The sequence below is a fragment of the Lethenteron reissneri genome, chromosome 29, assembly GCF_015708825.2.
Source record: "Lethenteron reissneri isolate LAM-NWPU_2019-01 chromosome 29, ASM1570882v1, whole genome shotgun sequence".
NCBI lineage: Eukaryota > Metazoa > Chordata > Hyperoartia > Petromyzontiformes > Petromyzontidae > Lethenteron > Lethenteron reissneri.
In genome coordinates, this window is record NC_083807.1 from 15420190 (window position 1) to 15445117 (window position 24928).

The 24928-nt window shown below is 44.4% G+C and overlaps 1 protein-coding gene across 2 annotated transcripts; it reads left to right on the forward strand.

The window, feature by feature from the left end:
* Nucleotides 1–1017: 1017 nt before the first annotated feature.
* LOC133349295 (interleukin-17 receptor A-like) lies at nucleotides 1018–24928 on the forward strand. 2 transcript variants are annotated; one of them, XM_061562674.1, is made up of 16 exons: nucleotides 1430–1477; nucleotides 2907–2974; nucleotides 10083–10107; nucleotides 11299–11448; nucleotides 12056–12177; nucleotides 13913–14039; nucleotides 14454–14501; nucleotides 15428–15591; nucleotides 17243–17311; nucleotides 17796–17867; nucleotides 18269–18353; nucleotides 18834–18860; nucleotides 19656–19742; nucleotides 20510–20560; nucleotides 21426–21443; nucleotides 22584–24928. In XM_061562674.1, the coding sequence occupies exons 4-16, from the start codon at nucleotides 11331–11333 to the stop codon at nucleotides 23951–23953; spliced, it is 2358 nt and encodes a 785-aa protein (XP_061418658.1). In that variant the 5' UTR covers nucleotides 1430–1477; nucleotides 2907–2974; nucleotides 10083–10107; nucleotides 11299–11330; the 3' UTR covers nucleotides 23954–24928. The 2 variants fall into 2 exon arrangements, with proteins under 2 accessions (XP_061418657.1, XP_061418658.1); XM_061562673.1 differs by lacking the exon at nucleotides 2907–2974 and having other exon boundaries at nucleotides 1018–1477.

Below are 24928 nucleotides of genomic sequence, written 5' to 3' on the forward strand. Positions count from 1 at the left end.
CGACACGCCCCACACACACTGACACACTCACACACTCACGCCCACACACACACTGACACGCACACACACCGACACACACCGACACACTCACACACTCACGCCCCACACGCACACCGACACACTCACACACTCACGCCCCACACACACACTGACACACGCCCACACACACACCGACACACTCACACACGCACACACTCACACACCGACACGCCCACACACACACTGACACACTCAGGCCCACACACACACTGACACGCACACACACCGACACACACAGACACACTCACACACCGACACGCCCCACACGCACTGACACACTCACGCCCACACACACACCTGACACTCACGCACACACACACACCGACACGCCCACACACACACTCACACACACACACTCACACACACTCACGCCCCACACCCACTGACACACTCACGCCCACACACACACCTGACACTCACGCACACTCACACACCGACACACACACAGACACACTCACACACGCACACCGACACACTCACACACCGACACGCCCCACACACACTGACACACTCACACACTCACGCCCACACACACACTGACACGCACACACACCGACACACACCGACACACTCACACACTCACGCCCCACACGCACACCGACACACTCACACACTCACGCCCCACACACACACTGACACACGCCCACACACACACCGACACACTCACACACGCACACACTCACACACCGACACGCCCACACACACACTGACACACTCAGGCCCACACACACACTGACACGCACACACACCGACACACACAGACACACTCACACACCGACACGCCCCACACGCACTGACACACTCACGCCCACACACACACCTGACACTCACGCACACACACACACCGACACGCCCACACACACACTCACACACACACACTCACACACACTCACGCCCCACACGCACTGACACACTCACGCCCACACACACACCTGACACTCACGCACACTCACACACCGACACGCCCACACACACACACACTGACACACTCACACACACTCACGCCCCACACGCACTGACACACTCACGCCCACACACACACCTGACACTCACGCACACTCACACACCGACACGCCCACACACACACACACTGACACACACGCACACACTCACGCCCCACACGCACGCGGTGTCACGGCGTCACAACGCGGACAGGTCGGACCGGTCCCACCCAACCTCCTGCCCCCCCCCCCCGTGTGCTGCGGTGGCGACGTTTGGCTGTCGTCGGATCTCCCGACTGCGGCGGGAGTTGGTTCCCAACTCGGCAGAGGATCGAGAACTCGACGAGACGACGGGGCGAGAGACAAATCTGGAGATGCCGCTCCTGGGAATCGCGTTCCCCGTGGCGGCGTGTGTCTTGCTGCTGTGGGCGCAAGAGGCGATGCAGACGCTGGGGTTCGGCATCCTGCCTCTACACGACTTCAATTGCTCGCAACTGGTGAGTGGTGGTGGATGTTGGGCAATGGCGAGCGTGTGAGTTGCTGTGTGTTGTGTGTGTGTGATGTGCGAGATGTGTGAGTTGTGTGTGTGAGTTGTGTGTGCGAGATGTGTGAGTTGTGTGTGCGAGATGTGTGAGTTGTGTGTGTGTGATGTGTGAGTTGTGTGTGCGAGATGTGTGAGATGTGTGAGTTGTGTGTGCGAGATGTGTGTGTTGTGTGTGCGAGATGTGTGAGTTGTGTGTGCGAGATGTGTGAGTTGTGTGTGCGAGATGTGTGAGTTGTGTGTGCGAGATGTGTGAGTTGTGTGTGCGAGATGTGTGTGTTGTGTGTGCGAGATGTGTGAGTTGTGTGTGCGAGATGTGTGAGTTGTGTGTGCGAGATGTGTGAGTTGTGTGTGCGAGATGTGTGAGTTGTGTGTGCGAGATGTGTGTGTTGTGTGTGCGAGATGTGTGAGTTGTGTGTGCGAGATGTGTGAGTTGTGTGTGCGAGATGTGTGAGTTGTGTGTGCGAGATGTGTGTGTTGTGTGTGCGAGATGTGTGAGTTGTGTGTGCGAGATGTGTGAGTTGTGTGTGCGAGATGTGTGTGTTGTGTGTGCGAGATGTGTGAGTTGTGTGTGCGAGATGTGTGAGTTGTGTGTGCGAGATGTGTTGGCTATACGGGGGGATCTTTGCCGTGGTGTGTGGGGTCCGTGAATGTGAGTGCGTCATGGTGAGGGCCTGTGTGAGATGACGGTCTGATGGTGAATGTGAGTACTGGGGTAGGAAGCGTGTGTGAGAGATGGTGAGAGGGTATTGGCGAGTGTGCACATAGCCTGGCACAAGCGCCATGGTGACGTCACTGCCACTTAGTTGAGAATGTTGTTGTAAACATCGCTACTAGGGAGACAAAGGCGGCCGGGAGTTTTACTGGCCACCCCACACACACACAGAGTGCGACGTTACAGCCTTCATTAGGTGCTGGCTAACAGTAGCGAAGGCTATGACAGTCCGGGGAATATTTGTCTTTGTCGTGGTAAGGTGACGAGGGTGTCGTGGTGAATCCGTGTATGTGTGTGAATGGTGGTGAGTGTTTGTGAAATGTCAGGATGATGGTGAGTGTGTGAGGTGGTGTGAGGTTTTGGGTGAAGATGGTGATTGTGAGGTGGTGGGTGAGCGGTGCGTGAATGTGAGAGCGTGAGATCGTGTGAGTCGGTGGGTGCTCAGATAGGATTGCGAAATGGTTGATGATAGTGAGTAGGATGGTGAGTGTAAGATGGTGATCGGTGATAGATTGAGATGGTGAGTGTAGGATAGTGTTTGCGATTGTGCGCGAGTCTAACTAAACCCTTTAAACCAGCTGTGGCTGGCCAGGACTTGGCAGTAGAGCAAGTGAGTAGGTTAACCCTCTTGTTGGGACCATTGGAGTGTATGGTGGTTGGTTTTCTACAGAATTGGCCCAACAAATCAGTGCAGAGCCCTCCTGAGCAGAGTATTGGGACTTGGAGAGGTTTCGCCTGGTAAGTAATAGCATTATGTATGTGTTGTGTGTCGTTACATGCCAGATGTATAAGTTCATTCGTTGCATTCCGCATTGTGCTGTGTAGTCGTGAAGGTGGCGCTGTATTTTGTTTTGTGTTGTGTATCATGCAGAGGCTTTTTCGTTGACCTCAGACCAATATCTCACAGAGTCCTCGCATATAAACATCCGGCAGTTAAACAGCATTGGTTCAAGCACGTCTGAATGCTGAGACACTGAATGTCAAAACCGATCCAGGATTCGCTTGTGTTGAAGCAATGTTGCTGCAATTAGACTGTGGCCAAAGGAATGTGTAAACAAGCACTTACATTTTTATGTGGAGCGATAGTTGTGGGAAGGAGGCAGATTGTCACCAATGTGTTGGAGAGTAAACCCACATAATTTCCAAATCGAGTTCGACGTTTTGCCGAGAGCTACAACGAGGCTGTCATCAAGCGACAGCCAGAACCCGGTATGCTGAACGAGTAACTAATTGGCATGTTGTGTTTACGCGACAAACCTGACTAATTGGCTTTGTCGGGTGGTGGCAGGTTTAATGATACATGTATATACACGCAATCTAACCCAAAACACCTCTTATGGATAATATTGGCAGCGAAAGCCAACCTGCTTATTGCTTAACCAACCCCATATTGATCACATCTTGAAGAAAATAAAGTCGAAATAACATTTTTCTATACAAACAAACATTGTCTTCCCATTTGCGCCGGCGAATTGTTGAAGCTATCATTCTATCACTGCTTGACGACGGTTATGCCGTTTACAGATCAGCTCCTAATGAATCACTATACAGACTGAACCCACTTTACAATGCTTCTCTTCGATTTGCACTGAATGTACCATACAGGACCCATCATCGTCACCTCGACTTAAAATCTAATCTAATTTTACTTGATGCAAGAAGAAATCTACATTGGGCCCTCTTCATAAAATCCTTCTTGGCAAAATCTGCACTATACTTAGCTAATTCATTAACCCCATTGTCAAATCCAATAAACCTAAGACGTCCATCGAATTGCCTTTTAACTTTCTCAAGAACAAGAATTCGAATAGGTAACAAAGCCTTTGCCATTGCAGCACGCGTCTCGATATTTTGCTACTATAAATTTCCACGTAATAAGCAATTTTGTTGAGCTATCATGTGGCAAGGTCGCTTCTGAAAAAGAAGCTAATTGTTTAGTTTTATTTGTATATATGTTCAAGTGATTTGTTTGCCTTTTCTATACGTGGCACGCCTATCGTGTTGTATTGTTTGTTGTTGTAACGTTTTGACCTGCCCCTTCTGGAAATATTTGAAATAGAGCTTTTTAGCTCATTGGATTCCTCCAATATTTATAACTATTCTAAATTGTTTTAATTCATGACTGTTAAGAAAATGGTTGCACATAGAAAAATACCTGATGCAGGCAGTGATGAGAAGGAACTTGTCACGATTTGGACATATGTAGGATGGACAACAGCAGGAAAATTTAAAGTATTGTTAGGAAAAATGGAAGGAACAGCAAAGAGAGGAAGACCTCACAGATAATGGTTTGACGACGATATAAGAGATTGGTGCCAGAAAGATGTGGCACTAATTGAGCATTTTGGCAAAAGAAAGTGGAAAAAAATAACGCAACGTGCAGTAAACACCTATGAGCTATCTGCCCATGGATAGTGATGATGATGACATCCTACTTAAGTTTGTTGTCAAATTTGTAACTGAATCCACTGTAACTGATACGGTGTGTAGTTTTGAATGTCACGTGCATTGTACAAGTTCTGGGCTGAGGCATATGGCCTCTCGTTTAGCGTTTTCTTCGAGGGTGGTTCAGTGTTACTGGTTAATGATTAACACATGCTTGGTGAAACGGTGTTGTGTTGCACAACATTTGGACTCTGGAAATTTAACCCAGGCAATTCAAATCTTGTCAAACTGCAACCAATGTTGGACATAAATTGTCATATGGTAGAATATATGTACGTATAGAGAATGCCATCGAAATCGTGGTAACCTGGTTTACATAGAGCAACACTAATTGCTGATACACACAATAGACAGGAAGGACAAGTTCAAATGGAGCGATGGTCAATCCAGCAGTTAGTTATTTTGTTTTCTGTAATTCAGAGGTTTACTAGCTTTTCGGGGATAGATTTCAATCAGTGCGTATTGCTGTGATGTGTTGGACAGAAATGTGCATTCGGATTTTTTTTAATGAAACAAATGTCCAGAAGTACTGTATATAAAACAGCATGGATAGATGCGTGCTTGGAATGATACTGAGAGGAAGACAGATCAGCGAACATCACTGTGCATTGGATATTATGGGCAGTCAGTGGGCTTTCGCAGACTGCATTGCTACAAGGGATTGTCGCTGTTGGACAAAACTGGCTTAGGAATGGCAGCCAAGTGAGAAGAAGGCTCAAGGGTACATATGCAGTGTTGAACGTATTCACATCACTCTTGGAGCTCATTAGCATGGCGTGGCGTGAGAGTTCTTAAAGGCAAGGAGGCCCTGTCAAAGTCCCCAGAGAGCCTTAGGCGTGCGAGGAAGTGAGGCGAGGAGGAGGAGGCTCGCTGTGTTGTCATGTGCGGGTGAGGCCATGCAAATCAATAGGATAGCGTCACTCGCGACATCTCTTAAGGCTCGAACTGACACTCATCACGTGGTTTGTATTATAGTTTATTCCACTTGCTTACCCAGAAAGACTTACTGAATCTCAAAGTTATTTTCCAGGATGCTCCTAGTACTGGTGGGTGATGTTACTATGTGTAATCCCAGTTTGGGTAATTTACAGGTAGATTTTCAGAATTGGTATATTTTGGCCCGATACCAGTTACATTGGTGTTTTAGCTATGGGAGGAAATCGGAGAAACCGGAGAAAATGCAGAACAGGGCACTTTAAAGGGATAGAATGGGTCAGTGACATATAGAGCTATCCTGTTCTTGCGTTTGATGGCAATATGTTCAGGCGCTAGATGGAAATGTTGAGGTCTGCTTGCCACTAGAGAGCTTCAGGAGAGCGTTTGTGTAGTTTTGTTATTCCTCCCTTGAAGGACCACGTTTTGGTTACATGGCCACAGTCGCACTGCTATAGCTTGTGTCTAATGTTCCAATCACTTCAGCAAAAAACATTCTTGCTGTGGTTTGCTCACCTGATGATGATTGCTTGTGTTGCGATCGAAACGTCGTGATTTAATTTATTTTATTCTATACCTACGTGACTTTACCGAAAGAACCAAAGAGTATCTAATGTTCCATTCATAAAAGGAATGTGTTCTTCACCCTATTGACGTTATGATGCAGTTGATGGTTCGACCAGTGTCTTCGAGGAATGTTTAAGCCAGGAGGTGCGATATTTGGATCTCAAATGAGGTGTTTATTCTGGACTGTCTGTAGTGTTTCACTCTGATCGCCATTGTTCAATCTTAATTTGAGTGATATTCTAGGTTGGTGACAAGACAAACCCAGAAGAGGAATGGGAACTTGAGTCGATAGTGAGGAACATTGATGGATAGGTTGTGGTCGTTGGCAAGAAAACGTGTAAACTTGTTTTGTATATTGCATGTCTTTGCAGATATTTGGTGGCAGAATGTTTGCCAAAACAGGGAGCAAGTAGATTTGTGTCAGTTTCAGAGTTCTGGTTATGATGTGCATTGCATCTAGAAGTTTTTGTGTATGAACTCCCGTACCAAGCTGGAGCAAAATTACAGTACTCTGGCACTGAGTAGATCAGTGATAGAGCAGCAATTGGCAGCACATCAGTTTAGGGTGCTCCATGTAATTACTGCAAGTTTCTGTATTAGGGCGATACAAATCTGTTTTATGTGGGACATTAAGGTCAGGCTCTTGTCCATGATAACCCTGAGGTATCTTGGAGTGGGGTCATAGCACACTGTGTTACCACAGAATGACACATTAAGCATGGCATCTGCTGCTTCAATGTTCAAGTGGAAAGCACTTGTGTTGGTTTTGGAAGGATTTAGTTGCATTCCCTCGCGATAGAAATATGCCTCCAATAAAACGAGATCAGCTGTTAGAGGATTGACAATGTTCTTGAGGATTGTGCTCTGTACAGTAAGGGCTATGTAATCTGCATATATAAATTTGCGAGATGATGTACATTACAAGGCACTTGCATGTACAGCGTAAATAGTAATGGTGCAAGTACCGAGCCTTGACAGAGGCCATTGTTGATCATTCTCTTGCAGCTGTACAACCGAGTTGTACCTGGAAAAGTACGGTTGCTGAGCATTGCGTCGATTAGGTATGCAGTAGGACGGCATCTGATGAATTTCACCAACTTCAGCAGCAGGCCATGATTCCAAACAGTGCCATCAGCAGCAGAGAGGTCAATCATTGCTGTGTCAATTGTCTGTTGACATGTTCGCATGTACCAATCAGTGCATTCCAGACAAATTCCACTGGGATCAATTACAGGTTCCTGACTTTTTGGAATCGGTATTCGATTTTAACAATGGTTTCCAATGTAGCAATTGTTGTTTAATATGGTGAGCTGTGAGAGTGGCTTTTTCTGTGACACCTGGGTGGCTGTGAGGCCTATCTGCCCACCCTCACCACCGCCATCCACTCTCTCTGACCGGAATTTCCAAAGAGTCTTCAGCTACTCAAATGAGGAAGCAATCATTTTTCATATACTTGGAGGCAAGGACGTTGAAAAAGTGGAAGAAGTTTTTTCTTATTATAATGATGTTAAATCATGCACTCTGCCTGGAGTTGGCTTTGCAGTTTACATGACTTAACATGATATAATTGTTCTAGGTAATAGTAGGAGTAAATCAGGTAAATTTTTGATTCAGCAATCACTAATTCACTCCAGTCGCTCACCGGCAGTTAGTCATATCCTTAGTCTTCTATCGCTACTGCCATGGTTACTGTTCCTGTGAACTTGACGCGTTGATTTCTCCTCCCATGTTGAGGTCTCGCTCTACCAGACACTGTTTTGTCCTATCCACCACACTGTCTTGAGCCACCATCCAATACCAACACCCGCCGTTCACCACTAAGGGACGGTGACGTCACCACGGCGCCTGTGCCAGGCCAGGTGCACTTTGAGGCCACGTGAAATGTCGAAGGCTTGCTAACAGGAGTTCTAGGGACAGACCCAGCAGGTGCCATGGGTTGGCTGAATGAAATGAATGGTAAATGCACCAGCTGTACCCCCTACTGTGCCAACTTGCTGCATATTAGCCGCCCGGCGTTCCGCTCGTTGCTGTGAGCATCGTTCCTCTGCCCTCTGTTGTTGCTGGAGGGCGACTGCTTCCAACTGCCTTGTTAGCGTCCTTCACGAGCCTCCTCCATAGAGGCCGATCTTGACATCGCTGGTACCGGTTGTCGGCAAGTCCACTCAGCTCCACATCTTCCTGTACCGCAGTAGTCCATCTCTTCTCCAGTCCATGTCATGAACGTTTATCCTCTATGCAGCCAAACAGAAGCTGCTTGGGCATGCGGTGTCTGGGAATGCGGGCTACATGAAACTGCCAACGCAGCCTTGACTGCCAGAGGAGCTCACTGATGGGAATGTATCCAGATCTTTCAAGAATTTGTGAGCGCACACAATCCAACGTCATTAAACCCAGGATGGATCGCAGACATGCCAGCCTAAATGTTTCTAACCAGCGCCGATGTTCTATTAGAGGGGTCCACGTTTCACAAGCATTAAGAAGGGGGGGCATGAGTGTGGCCGATAAGACCCGAAGCTTCGTGCGGAGCGACAGACCAGGTAGCTTCCACAGCATTACGCAGCTGATGAAAAGATTATGCTGCCCGACTGATTAGGATTGAGACCTCTGCTGTCAAACTGGAGCTGGTCATAAGCACACTGCCCAGGTATGGAAAACTCTCCACTCTGTCCACAACTGCTCCATCACCTATGGGCAGCTGAGGGGGTGAGGTGTTTGGTGGCACAAAATACCCAGGCAAGTGCTTAGTTTTGGTTGAGCTGATGGTAAGACCCCACCTCTTAGTGGCACACTCCAGTTTCAGCAGCAGGACTCCTCCTCTGAGTGAGCAGCAATCAGCAGATCATCAACATACATAACATGGTTGATCAATAGGGAGCCATACCTTGACAGTACCCGGGCATCGATCAGCCTCCCATTGTATCTGTACCAGATGTAAATTCCTCTGATACAGCCATGGAAACCACCATCACACTGCTGGTCACGCACACTCACCCCATTTACTGACCCACCTACGTGCTCACCCACTTACCCACTCACTCATTCATCCACTCATTCACCACACTGCAGGTCACAACACTTCTCTATCTGCTTCTACTTTCACACTGCTCCACTTTGGAATTCCTACCATCGTCTTTTTTCACAATCTCTTAAAACCTTACTCAATTCGAGAAACGTGTCAACGTTTACCCGTCACAACATTAACAGTTTCGATTTAAAGCTTTCGTGACTGCAGGGATTCATCTTCTTGGTTCTTTCGGTAAAGTCACGTAGAAGGGAAGTAATAAAATAATAAAAATAAAACATAATAATATAATATAATATTTATTTTATTTTATTATGTTTTATTTTTATTATAACATTAACAGTGTCGTTTGTTGCTGGCCACTTGGAGTTTTGGGCCTGTGCTTGACAACTTGGTAAATACCATGCAACAATAACTGTTCCACGTTGCTTATTTGATTGAATCTCATTACTGCTCAATTCTATCATCTCACTTTAATCATTAGCTTCACAAATGTAGATAGCTGCATGGACTAGGACCATTATCTAACAGACACCCTACCCTATAAACATCTGGAAGTTCACCAGCATTGGTCCAGGCAAGTCCGACTGCTGCTGAGACATTGAATGTCGAAACCAATTGAGACTTTGCTTGTGTTGAACCAATGCTGCTGAAATTATCCACTCCAAAAAGTCTGCGTGGCTGATGGGATGTGTAAATGTACTATTTTTTTTATATAGAGGCACATAATATAGAGGTGAAAGAGGTGTATTGTCTGGTTGGCTGCGTTCCTGGCACATGAATATTTTCTTCGGGTTTGCGGTGGTGTAATTGTATTCAAGCATGGAAGGGCGTACTTCATTCCACCTTCCTGATCTCTTCCTCATTCTCTCTTTGCAGGGTGTAGAGTGCACTGCGGAGGAAGGTGAGTTGCCTTGCAAGCTGTGTGCACTGATTACCACGTTGTATTTATAAATAGAAAGTGGCACGATGGCCTCACCATTTTAGAGCATTGAGTAACACTTTACTGATGCTGGGTTTTAATTCAGGTTTCAATGACCTGTGCATCTTTTGTTGCTTATTTTCTCCACAGTTACGCTCATAATTATGTTATGATGTATGTATGTTGAACGTCTGCACTGTACATAGCCAACCATGCTAATTGGAGGTGTTGTGTATTCTCTAGTTTTGCATCAAAGTAGGACCCGCATTTCAAGGGGTTTGGTTCTGAATAAACTCTGTAGATAGGCAAGGGACATAGTGATGTATATATGCAATTCAAGATGAACTTGACCTTGTGAATTACTTTCCGATTTGAAAGAGGGTGATAACCCCTCTTGAAATATAAAGCACAGTGATGGGTGGGATAGTTAATTTACAAGTTAAAGCATACAGCAGAATGAGAGATTGGATTTAGCAAATCCAAAGTGGTTGTGGAGGTTGCTTTTTGTTTGTGAGCATAGTCTAGACGAGGCATAATGGCAGTAGGTGTTGGCCGTGAGCGGGAATGGAACTCGTAACGCAGTGCGGCTAACCTCTACACTACCGCTCTTCACAAATATGCATGCACACATTAAAGGAGTGAGGAGTACCGAAGGTACGGAGCTGTGCATGAGTGTGTGTCAAATAATATCAGCAACAAGAAGTAGCTCTGGGCCCCTCTTAAGTCGACTCATCCTCAAATTAGTACTCGGTGCGCTGTGTAGACATCACCACTGGAGAAACAAATTGCGGCCGGACGTGGTTCTGGACACCCTCGCCTTTATGTGCTATGCCGGCTTTAATAGATGCTCACTTATCCCTCTTGCCCCAACAGTCTGTTAAGGCTACATGAGGGATCTTTGCGTGCGTGTGTCTAGTGAACGTAGAGATTTTCAATTGTTTGGGGAGTAGTCGTGTAGTGGTTAGTGCACTGCGCTTCGAACCCGGCGACCCGAGTTCGATTCCCGCTCATGGCCACCACCAGTGACGATTATCTGAACTGGTCCTGGGTCTCCCCCTAAGTCGACTCCATCTCAAATGAGTACCGTCGTGTGCCATACCTTCATAAGTGCTCGCTTACAGCACTTGCCCCAACAGTCTGTTAAGGCCACACGGGGGATCTTTGTCTTTGTAGTGAACGTGCCGCCCATCAGCTGGTTCGAGTCTATGAACTGGACGCCGATGCCACCCCAGCGCATGAATGTGACGCTGGCCCTGGTGACTGAATCCACATGCCCCATTCACCAGGCTGTGCTCAACATTACCTGGCAGGTCGCCACAGACGGTAAGTAACTTCCATGTGTTATGCATGTATGTGGACCATCAGCACTGGGGATATAAAAGCAGCCGGGCATGGTGCTAGCGGCAGCTAGCCACACTGCCTCCTCGTTCACCATTCTGGGTTTTTTCTCAGAAAGTCTCTGACTGTATGGCTATACGAGGGATCTTCATCTTTCTGTCTTCATGTGCACATACGTATGCGTGTACGTTTACCTGCATGTGTATAGGTTTGTGTGTCAGTCAATTCACCCTTAATACTGGGGTCTGTCCCGTGACCTGCCAGCTGGCCTCAAAGTGCACATAGCATGGCACAAGCGCTGTGGTTACATATGTGTGTGTCCGCAAATGTGTAAGTTTACGTCTGTCTGTGCACTTCTCATAATATTTTAACTGATCCTGGGACTGCCCTAGGTCGACTCAGCCTTAAAATTATTACCTGGATTAATGTTTAAACATTGCCACCAGGGATAGAAAGTTGGCTGGGAGGGGTGCTAGCCATACCACCTCATCGTCTGCCGTGCTGGGTTTAATAGGTGTTCGCGAATGGCATTTTGCCTGATACTTTGTTGAGGCTACAAAGGGGATCTTTGTCGTTGTCCGTCTGTCTGCAGCGAGCATCCTGCACCTGGAGGGTGCCGAGGTGTGCGTGCTGCGCCACCAGGGCAGCCACAGCTTGTGCGTGCGCTACGCCTTCAGCCGCTTCAGTAGCCCGCACAACCCCAGTGGACGCCCGGTACGTGTCACTCCAGCCAGCGCGTCAGCCCTAGCTTTGTACGGAAAACAAAAATAAATACAGGCAGTCCCCGAGGTACTAACATCTGACTTACGTAGAATTGTACTTACAATCGAACCATCCAACTTGCAAATGTTTGGTTGTACTTACGAACTGAATAGCGGAACTATTTTGTTTGGCGGAGCTATCTTCCGTGAGATGTATTGAGTCCCAACAATCCCGAATGATGTCAATGATAGTGAACTGTTCAACTCAAGGTAATTGAAAATAAAACTGATATTTTATTTGCATGTTACTTTATTTTATGTTTTATTCACCATACAGTATTTCAGTATTACATTTAAATGTAAACGTTTCTTCTTGTATGTATGTTGAACTTTTCTCGCACCATACGTAGCCAACTGTGCTCATTCGAGGTGTGGGGCAAGGCCTATAAACTAAACACAAAAAGCAGTTCTTAAGAAATGAGTTTTTAATCTCGATTTAAAAGTGCATCACTCCAGTGACTTGCTTCTTATTCATGATCTTAACTATGCTTCCCATTTTTGTTGAACCATCACACACTTTATGGCTCCCACCTGCACCCCCTCCTTTCGCACCCCTCCCCATGTGCCCCCCCAAACCCCCTACGATGCCTCCCCTTGCCCCCTCTCTCACCCACCCACCGCCCTTCCCCTCGGGTGTCCTCCCCCACGCCCCCCACCCGCATGCTGGCCATGCAAACCCCCCCTCCTCTCTGCATGCTGTGTAGCGCATGGCCTCCAGCCAGTGGACCTCGCCCAGGGCAGCACATGGCCATCTAGCAACACTTGTCTGTTTTAATATATAGCACAATAGCACTGTGTTTATCTTAGGAAAGGCTCACTAAGTTTCAAGATGGTTTTTCAGGAGGGTCCTGGCAGGTTTTTGCAGTAGGGGGTGATGCTGCTGCTCTTTAATTCCAATTGAGTAATTTTCAGGTAATTCCTTAGTGTTGGGGTGTTCAGCCAATATCAGTTACATTGTTTTTCACTATGGGATGAAACCATTGAACCTGGAGGAAACCCATGTAGACCAGGGGGAGAACATACAAACTCTGCACATTCACACACGCTCACAAGACAAAGATCCCCGTTATCGACTTAAGAGACGTTTTGGGCAAATACTGTTAGCCAGTACCTATGAAGGCCAGCACGGTACACGAGGGGGTGGGTGGCCAGCACCACGTCCGGCCGCTTTTGTCTCTATTGGCGATGTTTACACACTGCACCAGGTACTCATTTGAGGCTGAGTCGACCTAGGGGAGACCCAAAACCTGTTCAGATAATAGTCACTGGTGTTGGCCATGAGCGGCAATCAAACCTGGGTCGCTGATGTCTTAATGCAGAGCGCTAACCGCTACACTACTGCTCCACTCAATCACACTCACCCACCAACACTCAATATGAAGAGAACATTCAAACTACACACAGAAGGCATCCAAGTGGGGAATCGAACCAAAATCCTTCTTGCTGTGAAACACATGGGTTACCACTGTATCACCCTGCCAACCATGATGATGATTATTATTAAAATCAGTTGAAGGTAACATTTCACTTGTTTTCATTCAAACATTAAAAAATTTAGTTTACCAGGAATCCCTCACTGAGTTTCAAGACTTGGTTTCACGGGGGTTTTCGCTGTCGGGGGCGATTGCTGTGCATTTCCGAATTACTCCACCTTTGCACCCATTTGTCTTCTATCTCTTGTTTTGCAGTGGGAGTTTTACTTTGACAGATTTGAGGCTGAACCCAGTATGCACTACACGGTGTACATCTACAGCCTTCCCATGGCCATGTCAGGGCAAGATGACCTCCACATCTCAGCTGAGGTTTACATGCCGGGTGAGTCGGTTGGTCCGGTTTTTTGGCGCTCCCTTGTGATGCTTTGGAGGTCAACGTCAAAGCAATTTTATGCTATGATCAGCATTGAGGTGGTGCTCATCTCCGATGTACAGTACTCAGCCATTGGTGTAATTTCCACATTCCTGTGATGGGGAAGAGACAATTCACTGTCTGAAACACATCCCTAATTTTTCGTATTAAATTAATGGGAAAAGCCATTCCGATTTACGAAATTTTGTTTTACGTTTTTTTTGTAATAAAGCATCCCTTTCGTCAATCAAGGGATACCTGGATGTGCACCACCACACCCAACTTAGTGCAGCATGTGTGTGTAAACGAATCGCATGTTGTATAGTTGTGATCATCACCGTATTTCACGTTTTGCTTAATGTTGGTCTTCGTCCTCTCTTGCAGATTGCAGAAACCGGAATATGATGCTCACCAGTAATTGTGTAAAAACAGGTCAGCTATTCCTGTCACCCATGTACATTGCAAAATATGCAATGGTTCCCCATTGCAAATTGATCAAGTCCATGCAGTGCCAATTGGATGGTGTTGGTTTTGGTTGCATAAAATAATGGAACATTTCCCTTGTTTTCATTCAAACATTTTAAATTTTAGTTTACCCAGGAATCCCTCACTGAGTTTCAAGACTTGGTTTCATGGGGGTTTTCTCTGTTGGGGGAACTTGCTGTGCGTTTCCGAAATAAGTTATTTACTTCTTCTTGTTTCTTTCGGTAAAGTCACGTAGAAGGGAAGTAATAAAATAATAAAAATAAAACATAATAAAACAATTCTCACGACGTTTCGGCTACAACGCAAGCAGCCGTCTTCAGGTGAAGAATGAGACACTACGGCTGCTTGCGTTGTAGCCGAAACGTCGTGAGAATTGTTTTATTATGTTTTATTTTTATTATTTTATTACTTCCCTTCTACGTGACTTTACCGAAAGAAACAAGAAGATGAATCCCTGCAGTCACGAAAGCTTTAAATCGAAAGTTATTTACTGTGTCTACTTACTAATTTGGATGGGACACTGACACAGAATGACCTGCTCTTCTTAGAATTACGTTAGGGATATTTAATGTCCACTGTGTAGCAGATGGCATGTATTTTTTTCACTGCGAACCTCTACAACAAGCAGCCAAAGCAATAGCACCCTCCCACCCATCTGGTGGTATGGTGCTGAACTTTATTCAGGTATATTGCGCAGCGTATGTATGTTAGTAGAACTTCTTTCGCACTCTACGTAGCCAGCCGTGCTAATTGGAGGTGCGGGGGAAGGGCAACAAACTAAACACAAAAAGCAGTTTTAAAGAAATTAGTTTTTACAGTGGTGATGTGCTGTGGTGGACGGTATGTGATTAACTTACTCGGACCACTTGCAGGAAGTCTATGGCAGCCAAGGGTCCAAATGTCCTTATGTGAAAACAAATTGGTGGTGAACTTCAACACGTCCAGCATCTACAGCGAGAAGTACCACGTCATCGTTCAGCCGGATCAGGGGTCGCAATGTGGCAATCGTCAACGACTCGAGCAGCGTATCAATGAGGTGAGAGGTCGTCCACCTCCCCTGTCCCCTCTCATCTCACTGGAGACTACTCCCCTCAGTATGCTGTTCTCATGTCTGGGGTGGAGCACCCAGTTTCTACCTTGCTGGAATTAATTGAAATCAACCGAAAGTGCTGAGGTAGCTTGAGGATCAACCACTCACTGATTGACTCCAGTCACTCGCTCACTTACTGGTGGTCGGTTGCCTCCTTATCACTCTTCTTTTGCTTTTACCGTGGTTGCTTTTCTGCGAACCTTCCTCATTGATTCCTCCACCCATGTTGAGGACACTGTCTACCAGACATTTTACTGTTTCCTCTGATCCACCACACTGTGTTAACCCAGGAAAATGCAGGTCACAACAACACACTCACTAATTCACCCATCTAACCATTCACTCACTCAGTCATCACACTGCTGGTCAAAATAATTTTAACACGTAGGCTTTCGCGACCAATATCATCCATAAAGGGTTTTTTTTTGGGTTCGATCATGTAAATATATAAATGTGTCATAAATCCACCATCACCCAACACAGCCAATAAGTAAGGTTTGTCACGTTAACAAAACGTGCCAAATAGTTGCTACTTCAGCACTCCGCTGTGTTGGAGAGTAAACCCACAACAGTTACAATTTCTATATATATACGTGCTTTAACCCAACAAAACCTTTATTATGAATAATATTGGTCGCGAAAGCCCACAAGTTCAATTGGAATTTCCTCCCATCATCTCTTTCCCCAAGTTCTTATAACTTTCTTCAATATCAGAGATTTGTTGACTGTCATCTATTGGGCCCTTGTTTAGTAACTGTATTTACAAAAAAAATTATTTGCATGAGTAACCAAGATATGTCAAGTGCCCAGCAACCGTTCTTGTGATGGGAGGTTTTTTTATGTTTTGCTGCTACCAAGTTGTGTACAGCTGCTTCATTATCACTGTCTTTGTAAGAACTTTAAGTCATGTACTCATGCGTGAATTTATTCCGAGAACTCCAGTTCCCTGATGTGTACAAAATACTCAGGAATTGGCCATGTGTCCCATTGGTAACACGTCCCAATGTAGACCCTTCCTGAAACCGAGTCCAGACTCAGCGAGGCTGCCGTGGATAAATATTTATCATGACCGTTTCAAACTCATGTGTTTATTGGTAACCATAAAGAATAATGTCCAAAACAATCTTGACTCTGTGTTATATAAGGTAGGCCCATAGTCTAACAGCAAGACATAAATGCAAGATTTCATGTTAATGGTATTTCGAGACTCCAAGAGCCCAGGCTAGTCTTGTGTTCACAAGACGTACAACAATGAAGCACATAGAAATGGGAACACAAAAACAAAAATGGCACCATGTTTAGGAAGAAATAAAAAACAGTGCACAAACATAAATCACTATCATAATACATTTCCTGAAATTAAGTTTGCTCAAATTATTTTTAAATAAGCTTCACAGTAAAAAAAAGTTAAAAGACCATAAAAATGGATTCAGGCTGATAATTGCACAATAATATAAACTGACAAAGATTTATATCAAATACATTTTGTTTGTTGAGAATGATCCTTGTTTAGCACAAGTCTGTGTGTTGTTTTTTTTCCCTGCATATGCATTATCCTTGCTGCGGTTTGCATTTGTGTTATTATTTACAATTGCAGACCAAGGATCAGAGGTCGACGCTTTCCGACATTGACAAGGGCCTCCATGATTGCCTCATCTTTATGGAGGTGCGTGCACGAGAGAAGCCGGATGGTGCTCACCGGCGATTCCCCAATGGCTCCCTGTGATCAACCACTGCCCCCTTGGTCATGACACAGAGTCAAAGCGATTTCGGGCTCAAATGAGCATTGAGGCGGTACCCATCTCCTGTTTACAGCTGAGCCAGTGAAGGAAATTCCATATTCCTATGGTGGCGGTGAGTCTTATTGCTAGGACTTCCACTCCTGGCTTCCACAATGTGGTTGCAATTTCATTTAACTTGAATGAATGATGGGCTAAATCAACCCCCCCCAACAATAATTCAACCCACAAACTTTCTATAGCGAAGCCACTCTCCGCTGCTGAGCCAACTGGCTAGTAGATGGGACAGCTGATTCACTATTGTGGATTTGTTTAACAAAGTATTTGTGCTGTTTGTGTTAAGTGCATATGCATGTCGTGCATATAATGTTTTTTTGTGGTTTGCATTCGTGTTATTATTTATATTTGCAGGCCAAGGTGGAGCGGAAGTCGGTGATTTTTGACATTCACAAGGGCCTTCAAGAGTGCAATCTCTCCATCGAGGTGCGTGCACGAGAGAAGCTGGACGGCGCTCAACGGCGATTCCCCCACGGCTCTCTGTGATCACCACTGCCCCCTCGGTCAATGACACAGTCATAGCGATTTCCGGCTCAAATGAGCATTGAGACAGTGCCTATCTCCTGTTTACAGTTGAGCCAGTGAAGGAAATTCCATATTCCTATGGTGGCGGTGAGTTTATCTACAGGATAACCACTCTGGACTCCCGCAATGTTTTTTTTTTCATTTTAATCACCCTGAATGGATGATTGGCTGAATCACCCCCCCCAACGAGGATTCAACCTGCAACCTTGTGATTGCGATCCGCTCTTTCTGCCACAAAGCCGCCACCTGGCTGGTAGATGGACAGCTGACTCAGCAGTGTGCATGCCCCTTCTCTCACACAGATCATTCCGTTCTTTGAGGCCTGCAAGAATGACTGTACGAGGAAACTGGTGAATGTAACAAAGTGTTGCTCCAGAGGTCCAGAAGGTACTCATCTCATTTTACAGCCCAGAGCCAATGGAGGAACTCCACATTCCTATCATGCAGATGCCTCAATGCGCACGTTATGATAATTTCCTGGGGTGATCGGACTTTTGCCAATGCAGCTCCCAAGTTTTGTAATGCTTTGTCTTTGCTAATAAGACAATCAAAATCGTCATCTATATTTAAGTCTGTCTTGAAAACTCACCTCTTTAAACGGGCCTGTACCCCCCACTTCTGGCCATTTACCCTTCTGTTTATTTCCTGCTTTCCATACATGATGCATTGGAAACTATGGATTAAATGTGTCTTACAAATGTAAATTAATATTATCCATAGGCCTACCACTGTTGACTTCCCCACTCAAGTATAGAAATGTTGATGCCCAAATAAAAATTGCAAATATGTTTGCATTTTAAATTTAACACGTAGAATTTTTGCAACCTGTTACAGTTCATAATTGTTATTTTTTCTCTTTTTTTCAAGAATTGTCAACTACATCCCCATGTACAGGTAAATATACTATTCAGATGCGTGTTCACATGAAGCGACCGTAGAGAAGCAGTTTGTCTCAAGATAAATCGGTAGACCATACACTTCCTTCCCACATCTGTCTCCACATCTCATCAGCAATACGGCCTTCTGGGGGAGGGTGGGAAATATTTCAGCAGCATTGGTTTAATACAAGCAAGGTCATGACTGGTTTTGGCATTCATTGTCTCTCATTACCAGTCAGGCTTGCTTCAAACAATGCTGGTTAACTGCCTCTAGATATTGGTCCGCGTTAGACGCAACAAATAATATGTATAAGTATGCTGCTGTCATGATGCAATCCCAGGAGTCCGTGTGGCTGATGGAATGTGTAAAAATATTATTTTACTTTCTACGTGTGACGAAATATATGAGGAAGGCAAATTTATCATGCAATATACCTCAACAAAAAAGCAAACTACAGTTGATTGGGCATTGCTCATCGATCTCGATGCCCAGCGAAACATCATGGAACATTTTCTATTTGTTTTATATTTAGAATTCACACATAAGCTGAGATTTGAAGGTGAATTTATACAAAGTTTTTTTTAAGGCATCACTTGGTATATAAATACACGTTGTAACTACAGTGACCACTGTCATTCTTTCTTTCATGTGGCTGATGTAGATGCAAAGCAACAACTTCAATATCACATTCGGGTGGTCAAGCCAGATAACCGTGTCAGCAGCAGCGGAATATATTGCTGTAATGTCTCATTAATAACTTTTTGTTTCATTAATCGCTTTTGCCATTATTAATTATATTTCCCACGTCAGTTCCATTCGAAGTGAAAGGTATTGTCCTGACTGGTGTGGCGGTCCTTCTGCTGTGTCTTCTTCTCATCGCCGTCATTGTCTGGAGAAGTGAGGAGACACTGCAAATTACAAAAACATAACACATTTGTCAATAACATAGTGCCCTTAAAAAGACAAATATAGAATAGGGTGACGTGGCTGGCGTATCGCATGGAGTCCAGAGAGATGGAGCGCATAAGAGTTGGAAACTGCACTATACAAAATTTACATGATAGGGCACTTATAAAAATTATCTTAAGAATTTTTTTCATTAAGTCCTGGCATGTGCACAGTTACCCATGGGATATTGAGTAACAGCCCAAACCCTTAAAAAAAAGTACGTGTAAACTAATTTCTCGTAAAAATCATAAAAACCTGCTGGCTAATTGCATCATGGGTTTCTGTGTTGCTCTCATTGAGGACCCATTGGTGTTGTACATGTGCACCAAATTTGAAAATTAATAGTACATTCTGTATCTGTTGTTGGATGAAATGTTCTACCACCACTTCTGTAGTTGTACACCTGCCTACTTATACCTATACTTGAGGGTTGCATAATTTTGAATATGAATGATGTTTTATTTAATTATCCAAAATATTTCACCTGGGATATCCCTTGAGATGGAAAAACCCTAACCCAAGGGTGTCCAGGATGCTAGTTGACACACCTTACCGTATACAGTATGCATTTGCACAGTGAGGTAATGGTTTTGACTTGCTAATTGTTTAACCATACTAACCTCTGATTTGCATGTCTACATGTTTAGTTTAGTTTCTATAATTGTAATTATTTTTTTCAAGTGATACCCACATGCATTGTCTATGCTTGTTTGCAGAAAACGTAGCATCTATCCTTCCAGAATTTATTATTCCTGGAATCCCACTTGGTACGTACGTTTTACTTCTTTCTCACCGTACGTAGCAACGCGAGATAATCGGAGTTACAATGTTTTTGTTTATCCAGGAAAGCCTTCCTGAGTCTCTAACTTGTATGGCGTTCCAGACGGCCGTGTTATTAAACAGTGTCCTTGACACGTTATTAAACGGTGTTATTGAGACGTGTTATTAACGGTGTAATTTACACGTGTCTCAAAACGGTGTCATTGACACGTCTTATTAAACGGTGTCGTTGACACGTGTTATTAAACGGTATAATTGATACGTGTGTGTTTTCGTTTGTGCACATTCACCACTGGCAAGTCACTTGTTTTGTTTGTTTGTTTACTAAACGTTAGTAGTTCAGTTAAGAAAGACAAAGTGAGTACTTATTGAAATGAGCATTGAGACATTGCTCATCTCCTGTTGGTACCCCTGAGCCAGTGGTGAACATTTCATATTCATTTGGCAGAGGCAAGTCTCTGTAGAAACACCACTGTTGACATTCTGCACAAAGTGGCACTCATTTGCTTGGCCCTCGAAGAATGATGGACTGAGTCTACCCCCAACCAATATTTAAACTCACAAGCTTCCAATTACACACCACTGACTCGCTGGCTAAATGTAAAATTTAAAAAGTGAAAATTAAAAAGTAGTAATTTACATGGGAAGAGTTGAAAAATCCAATTCAGTTAGGAAACCAACGTTTTGTGATGCCTTTGCCGGATGGACAAGGTCGATGATCATCTGTGTCACATGTGGGTTATATGTGCAATATTTAAATATGTAAACAATGTCATGCCACTTAACATGCCGATTATCAGCTTGACAACTATAGAGCATACCTAATCAACAACAACTGTTGTCTTTTTCCAGGCCCAGATGAAGATAAATGTGAGTTGTTGGACACAGTGTGGCAAATCAAAATGAAGCTTGAATTCCTGTTTTTGTTTTGCTGTAAAAAAACTTGATTGGTATTTTCATTTCTGTTATAGCCAAATATATCATAGATAAAGGTTATGTTTTAATTATTATAATTAAATACTAATGTTTGATAATATTCATCATTAAAAAGACGTAAGGTAGCATTTGCACCAGGTCTATGTTGCTAATCATGTTAAATAATGGAATACTTTTACACAAACAGCTTAGCTTTGTGTCATCCTCAGTGCAAAGATTCAAATGCAAATCAAAATCATTATAATCCCTCCGTACTTGGTATTGAAAGACATACATTATGTAATTTAATTCCTTAAAATTTACAGAGAGACAATTTGAATATTTACCAAAAACTGGTGTGTGATAAATGGTGCTTATATCAAAATGTATACTTTATTATCACTTTCTCGTTTGTCACTATAGATGAACGAAGAAAGTGTACATGAGCGTGCAGTATTTCACGTACATAGTGTGTACTCCATGAAATAGCTGTGTTTTGTCACCTGTGTTATCAAAGCAAACAAACAAAATCGGGCCGTGTTGGTCGAGAATGAAAATCAGTGTAGCGAGTGGTCTAAATGGTTCTGCGATGAAACAGATTCATCCGGTAGCCCGTGTTTACTGCCATTTCCCCCTCCGGAGACATTGGGGTGTAGCAATAGGAATCGTTGTGAAAAGTGCCGGTAGACGTTGGGCATCCAGCTCTAACACTCGCACTGTTTCACGTACAGCTGACGCTCGCGATGTTTCATGTACGGCAGTCACAAACACCTTCTTGGTTCTTTCGGTAAACTCACGTAGAATGGAAATAATAAAATAATAAAATATAACATAATAAAATAATTCTCACGACGTTTCGGCCACAACGCAAGCAGCCATCCTCAGGGGGAGAACAGGTCTGTCGAGGAGACAGAGTCCCCCTGAGGACGGCTGCTTGCGTTGTGGCCGAAACATCGTGAGAATTGTATTTTATTATGTTTTATTTTATTATTTCCATTCTACGTGACTTTACCGAAAGAACCAAGAAGATGAATCCCTGCAGTCACGAAAGCTTTAAATCGAAAGTCACAAACATGTTACTGCTTTGTTTTTCAGCTCCCCGCCATAAAGTTCTGCTGCTCTACTCGATGGACCACAATTTGTATAAGAATGTCATCTGCTCTCTCGCCTCGTACCTACAAGGTTCCTGTGGCTTTGAGGTGATCCTTGACCAGTTAGAGACGAAGAACATCGCTCAGATGGGTAACATGAACTGGCTGCAGGCACGAAAGACTGAGATGGAAGACCCTGGAAACATGATCATGGTCGTGTGTTCTCGAGGAGTGATGGTCAAGTGGCGGAGAGCCATGTGTAAGGAAGGAGGAGAGGCCTCCAGCAGAGAAAACGATTGCCTCATTGGTGACATGTTCACTCCAGCACTTGGCCTCATTGCCAACGACTTCAAAAACCCCATTGCTGCCAGAAACAAATACATTGTAACTTACTTTGAGGAGTTCAGCAGTGAAGACGACGTGCCTGAGATATTACGCATGGCGCTGCAATATAAGCTTATGACCAACATGCGAGATGTGTACTTCAGGATCTGCGGGAAGGAGCAATGCGGGCCAGGGGTGGTCTGCAGAGCCAATGGCATCTCCGAGGACGACTATCACACCAGTACCACAGGGAAACATCTCTATGAAGCTATTAACAAATTTAAAATGTTCCAGAAATCCAATCCCACTTGGTTTGAGAAGCTGGATGATATCCCATCTGAATCCATGGTTCACATAAGAGATGAGGTGGAGAGAGATGGTGCGATGCAACACTGCTTGCATGCAAACCTCCCTGAATTAGGTTATGAAAGTATAATTGATCTGGCTTTGTCACGAGATATCATGCAGTCTCACCTGGTGAAGCCTTCCTTACCAGACAACACAAGCGCATCACCAGCACTGGCTCAGTCAGATCGCTTCTCCAGACCATGTGTTGATCAGTGGCCGGCATTCAGAGGGCATCAGAATAACTACTCTGCTTGGGAACAGCAGCACATCCTGGCATCAAATGTTCAGGGCTCCCTCGATGCCAGACCCAGGAGTGAGGGCTATCACTCTTCAGGTTCAGAAAATGGTCGCTGTTCGACGCCGCTGACCTTGGACTCATCGCACGACGGCCGGGCGATTGAGCCTGCACATTTACGAAATGGCCTCCGAGAGTTTGATGAGAATGCCGCCCTTGTCGATAACACAGGCCGCAAAGTCGGATGGCCCTCGGTCGACAATAAGGACAGTGGAATAGATGGGTTGAGTGCGGATGTGGAATCCTGCAATGCGCCTGGCTCGATGATGAAACTCCTGTACGAGTTTCAGAAGATAAACCTCAGTGAGCATCTGAAGGACCTGCGGATACCTGGCGCTACCTCTGTGCCAGGCGTCCATGTGGGGCCGGCTATGACAGACAAAATGGCGCAAGAGACGATGTTATAAGTGTGACTGAAATTGAGGTCATCGCGCCACTTGATGTATTTATGTTGAACTTCTTTTGCATGGTACATAGCCAACCGTGCTCATCGAAAGTGCGGGATACTGAATCTACAGTGGCTTAAAGCAACGTGAACATTGTACACAACACCAACAGGACTTCAGTAGAATGACCTACTAATTGATGTTGCTCTGATCAAGCGGTTGGCAAATACGAAGATATCAAATTAAGCCGTAAAGAAATATAGTGATCTAGTGGAAAGATGAGCAATCGTAATGACTGGTCACAGTGAACTCTTTAACTGATGGTGGATAACTGCAACTTTCTATATTTTGTACTCAGGTGAAGTGATCTAAAACTAATATGTTATATTACATGTGCCGTGTAAAGTATGCACACACGTTAACAGTTGTTTCAGAACACACCTCTCACTTAGGCATTGCTCTGTAGTCTGCAAATATGTCTAAGCTGCTGCATGCCCTGGTGTAATCAATGAGACGGGGCCTCCTGTCAAACTTGTCCCCCCTCGTGCATCTCTGTAGCCCCCGGCGAGACCGATACAGCTGCAACCACCTGCAAACTCAACAATCATGCCACGCTTTCTGCTTCCATGCCTATACAATTGTAAATACTGTCCACGCGGAAAGCTTAAATAATGTATCAAAACCATTGTTTATTCCTACAATCACAAATGTTTCAGTTATTGATGTTTAAAAGTTCTATAAATAGAAATGTTATCATGTGTAAGTTTTGGAATTCAATTGGAGATGGATTTAAAATGTACTTATGAAGGGACAATATTAAAAATATCTGCTGATAAAAAAATTTACCAATTATTATTTTGAAGGCATGATGTTATGGGTTTTAAATGTTTCTTGTATAATTCTAAAACTGTGAATATTTAAGTTATCGTAGGTGACAACATAAATCTGATTTACAATAATTGTGTACAGTCATAAAATAAAATAATGCAAAGAAAA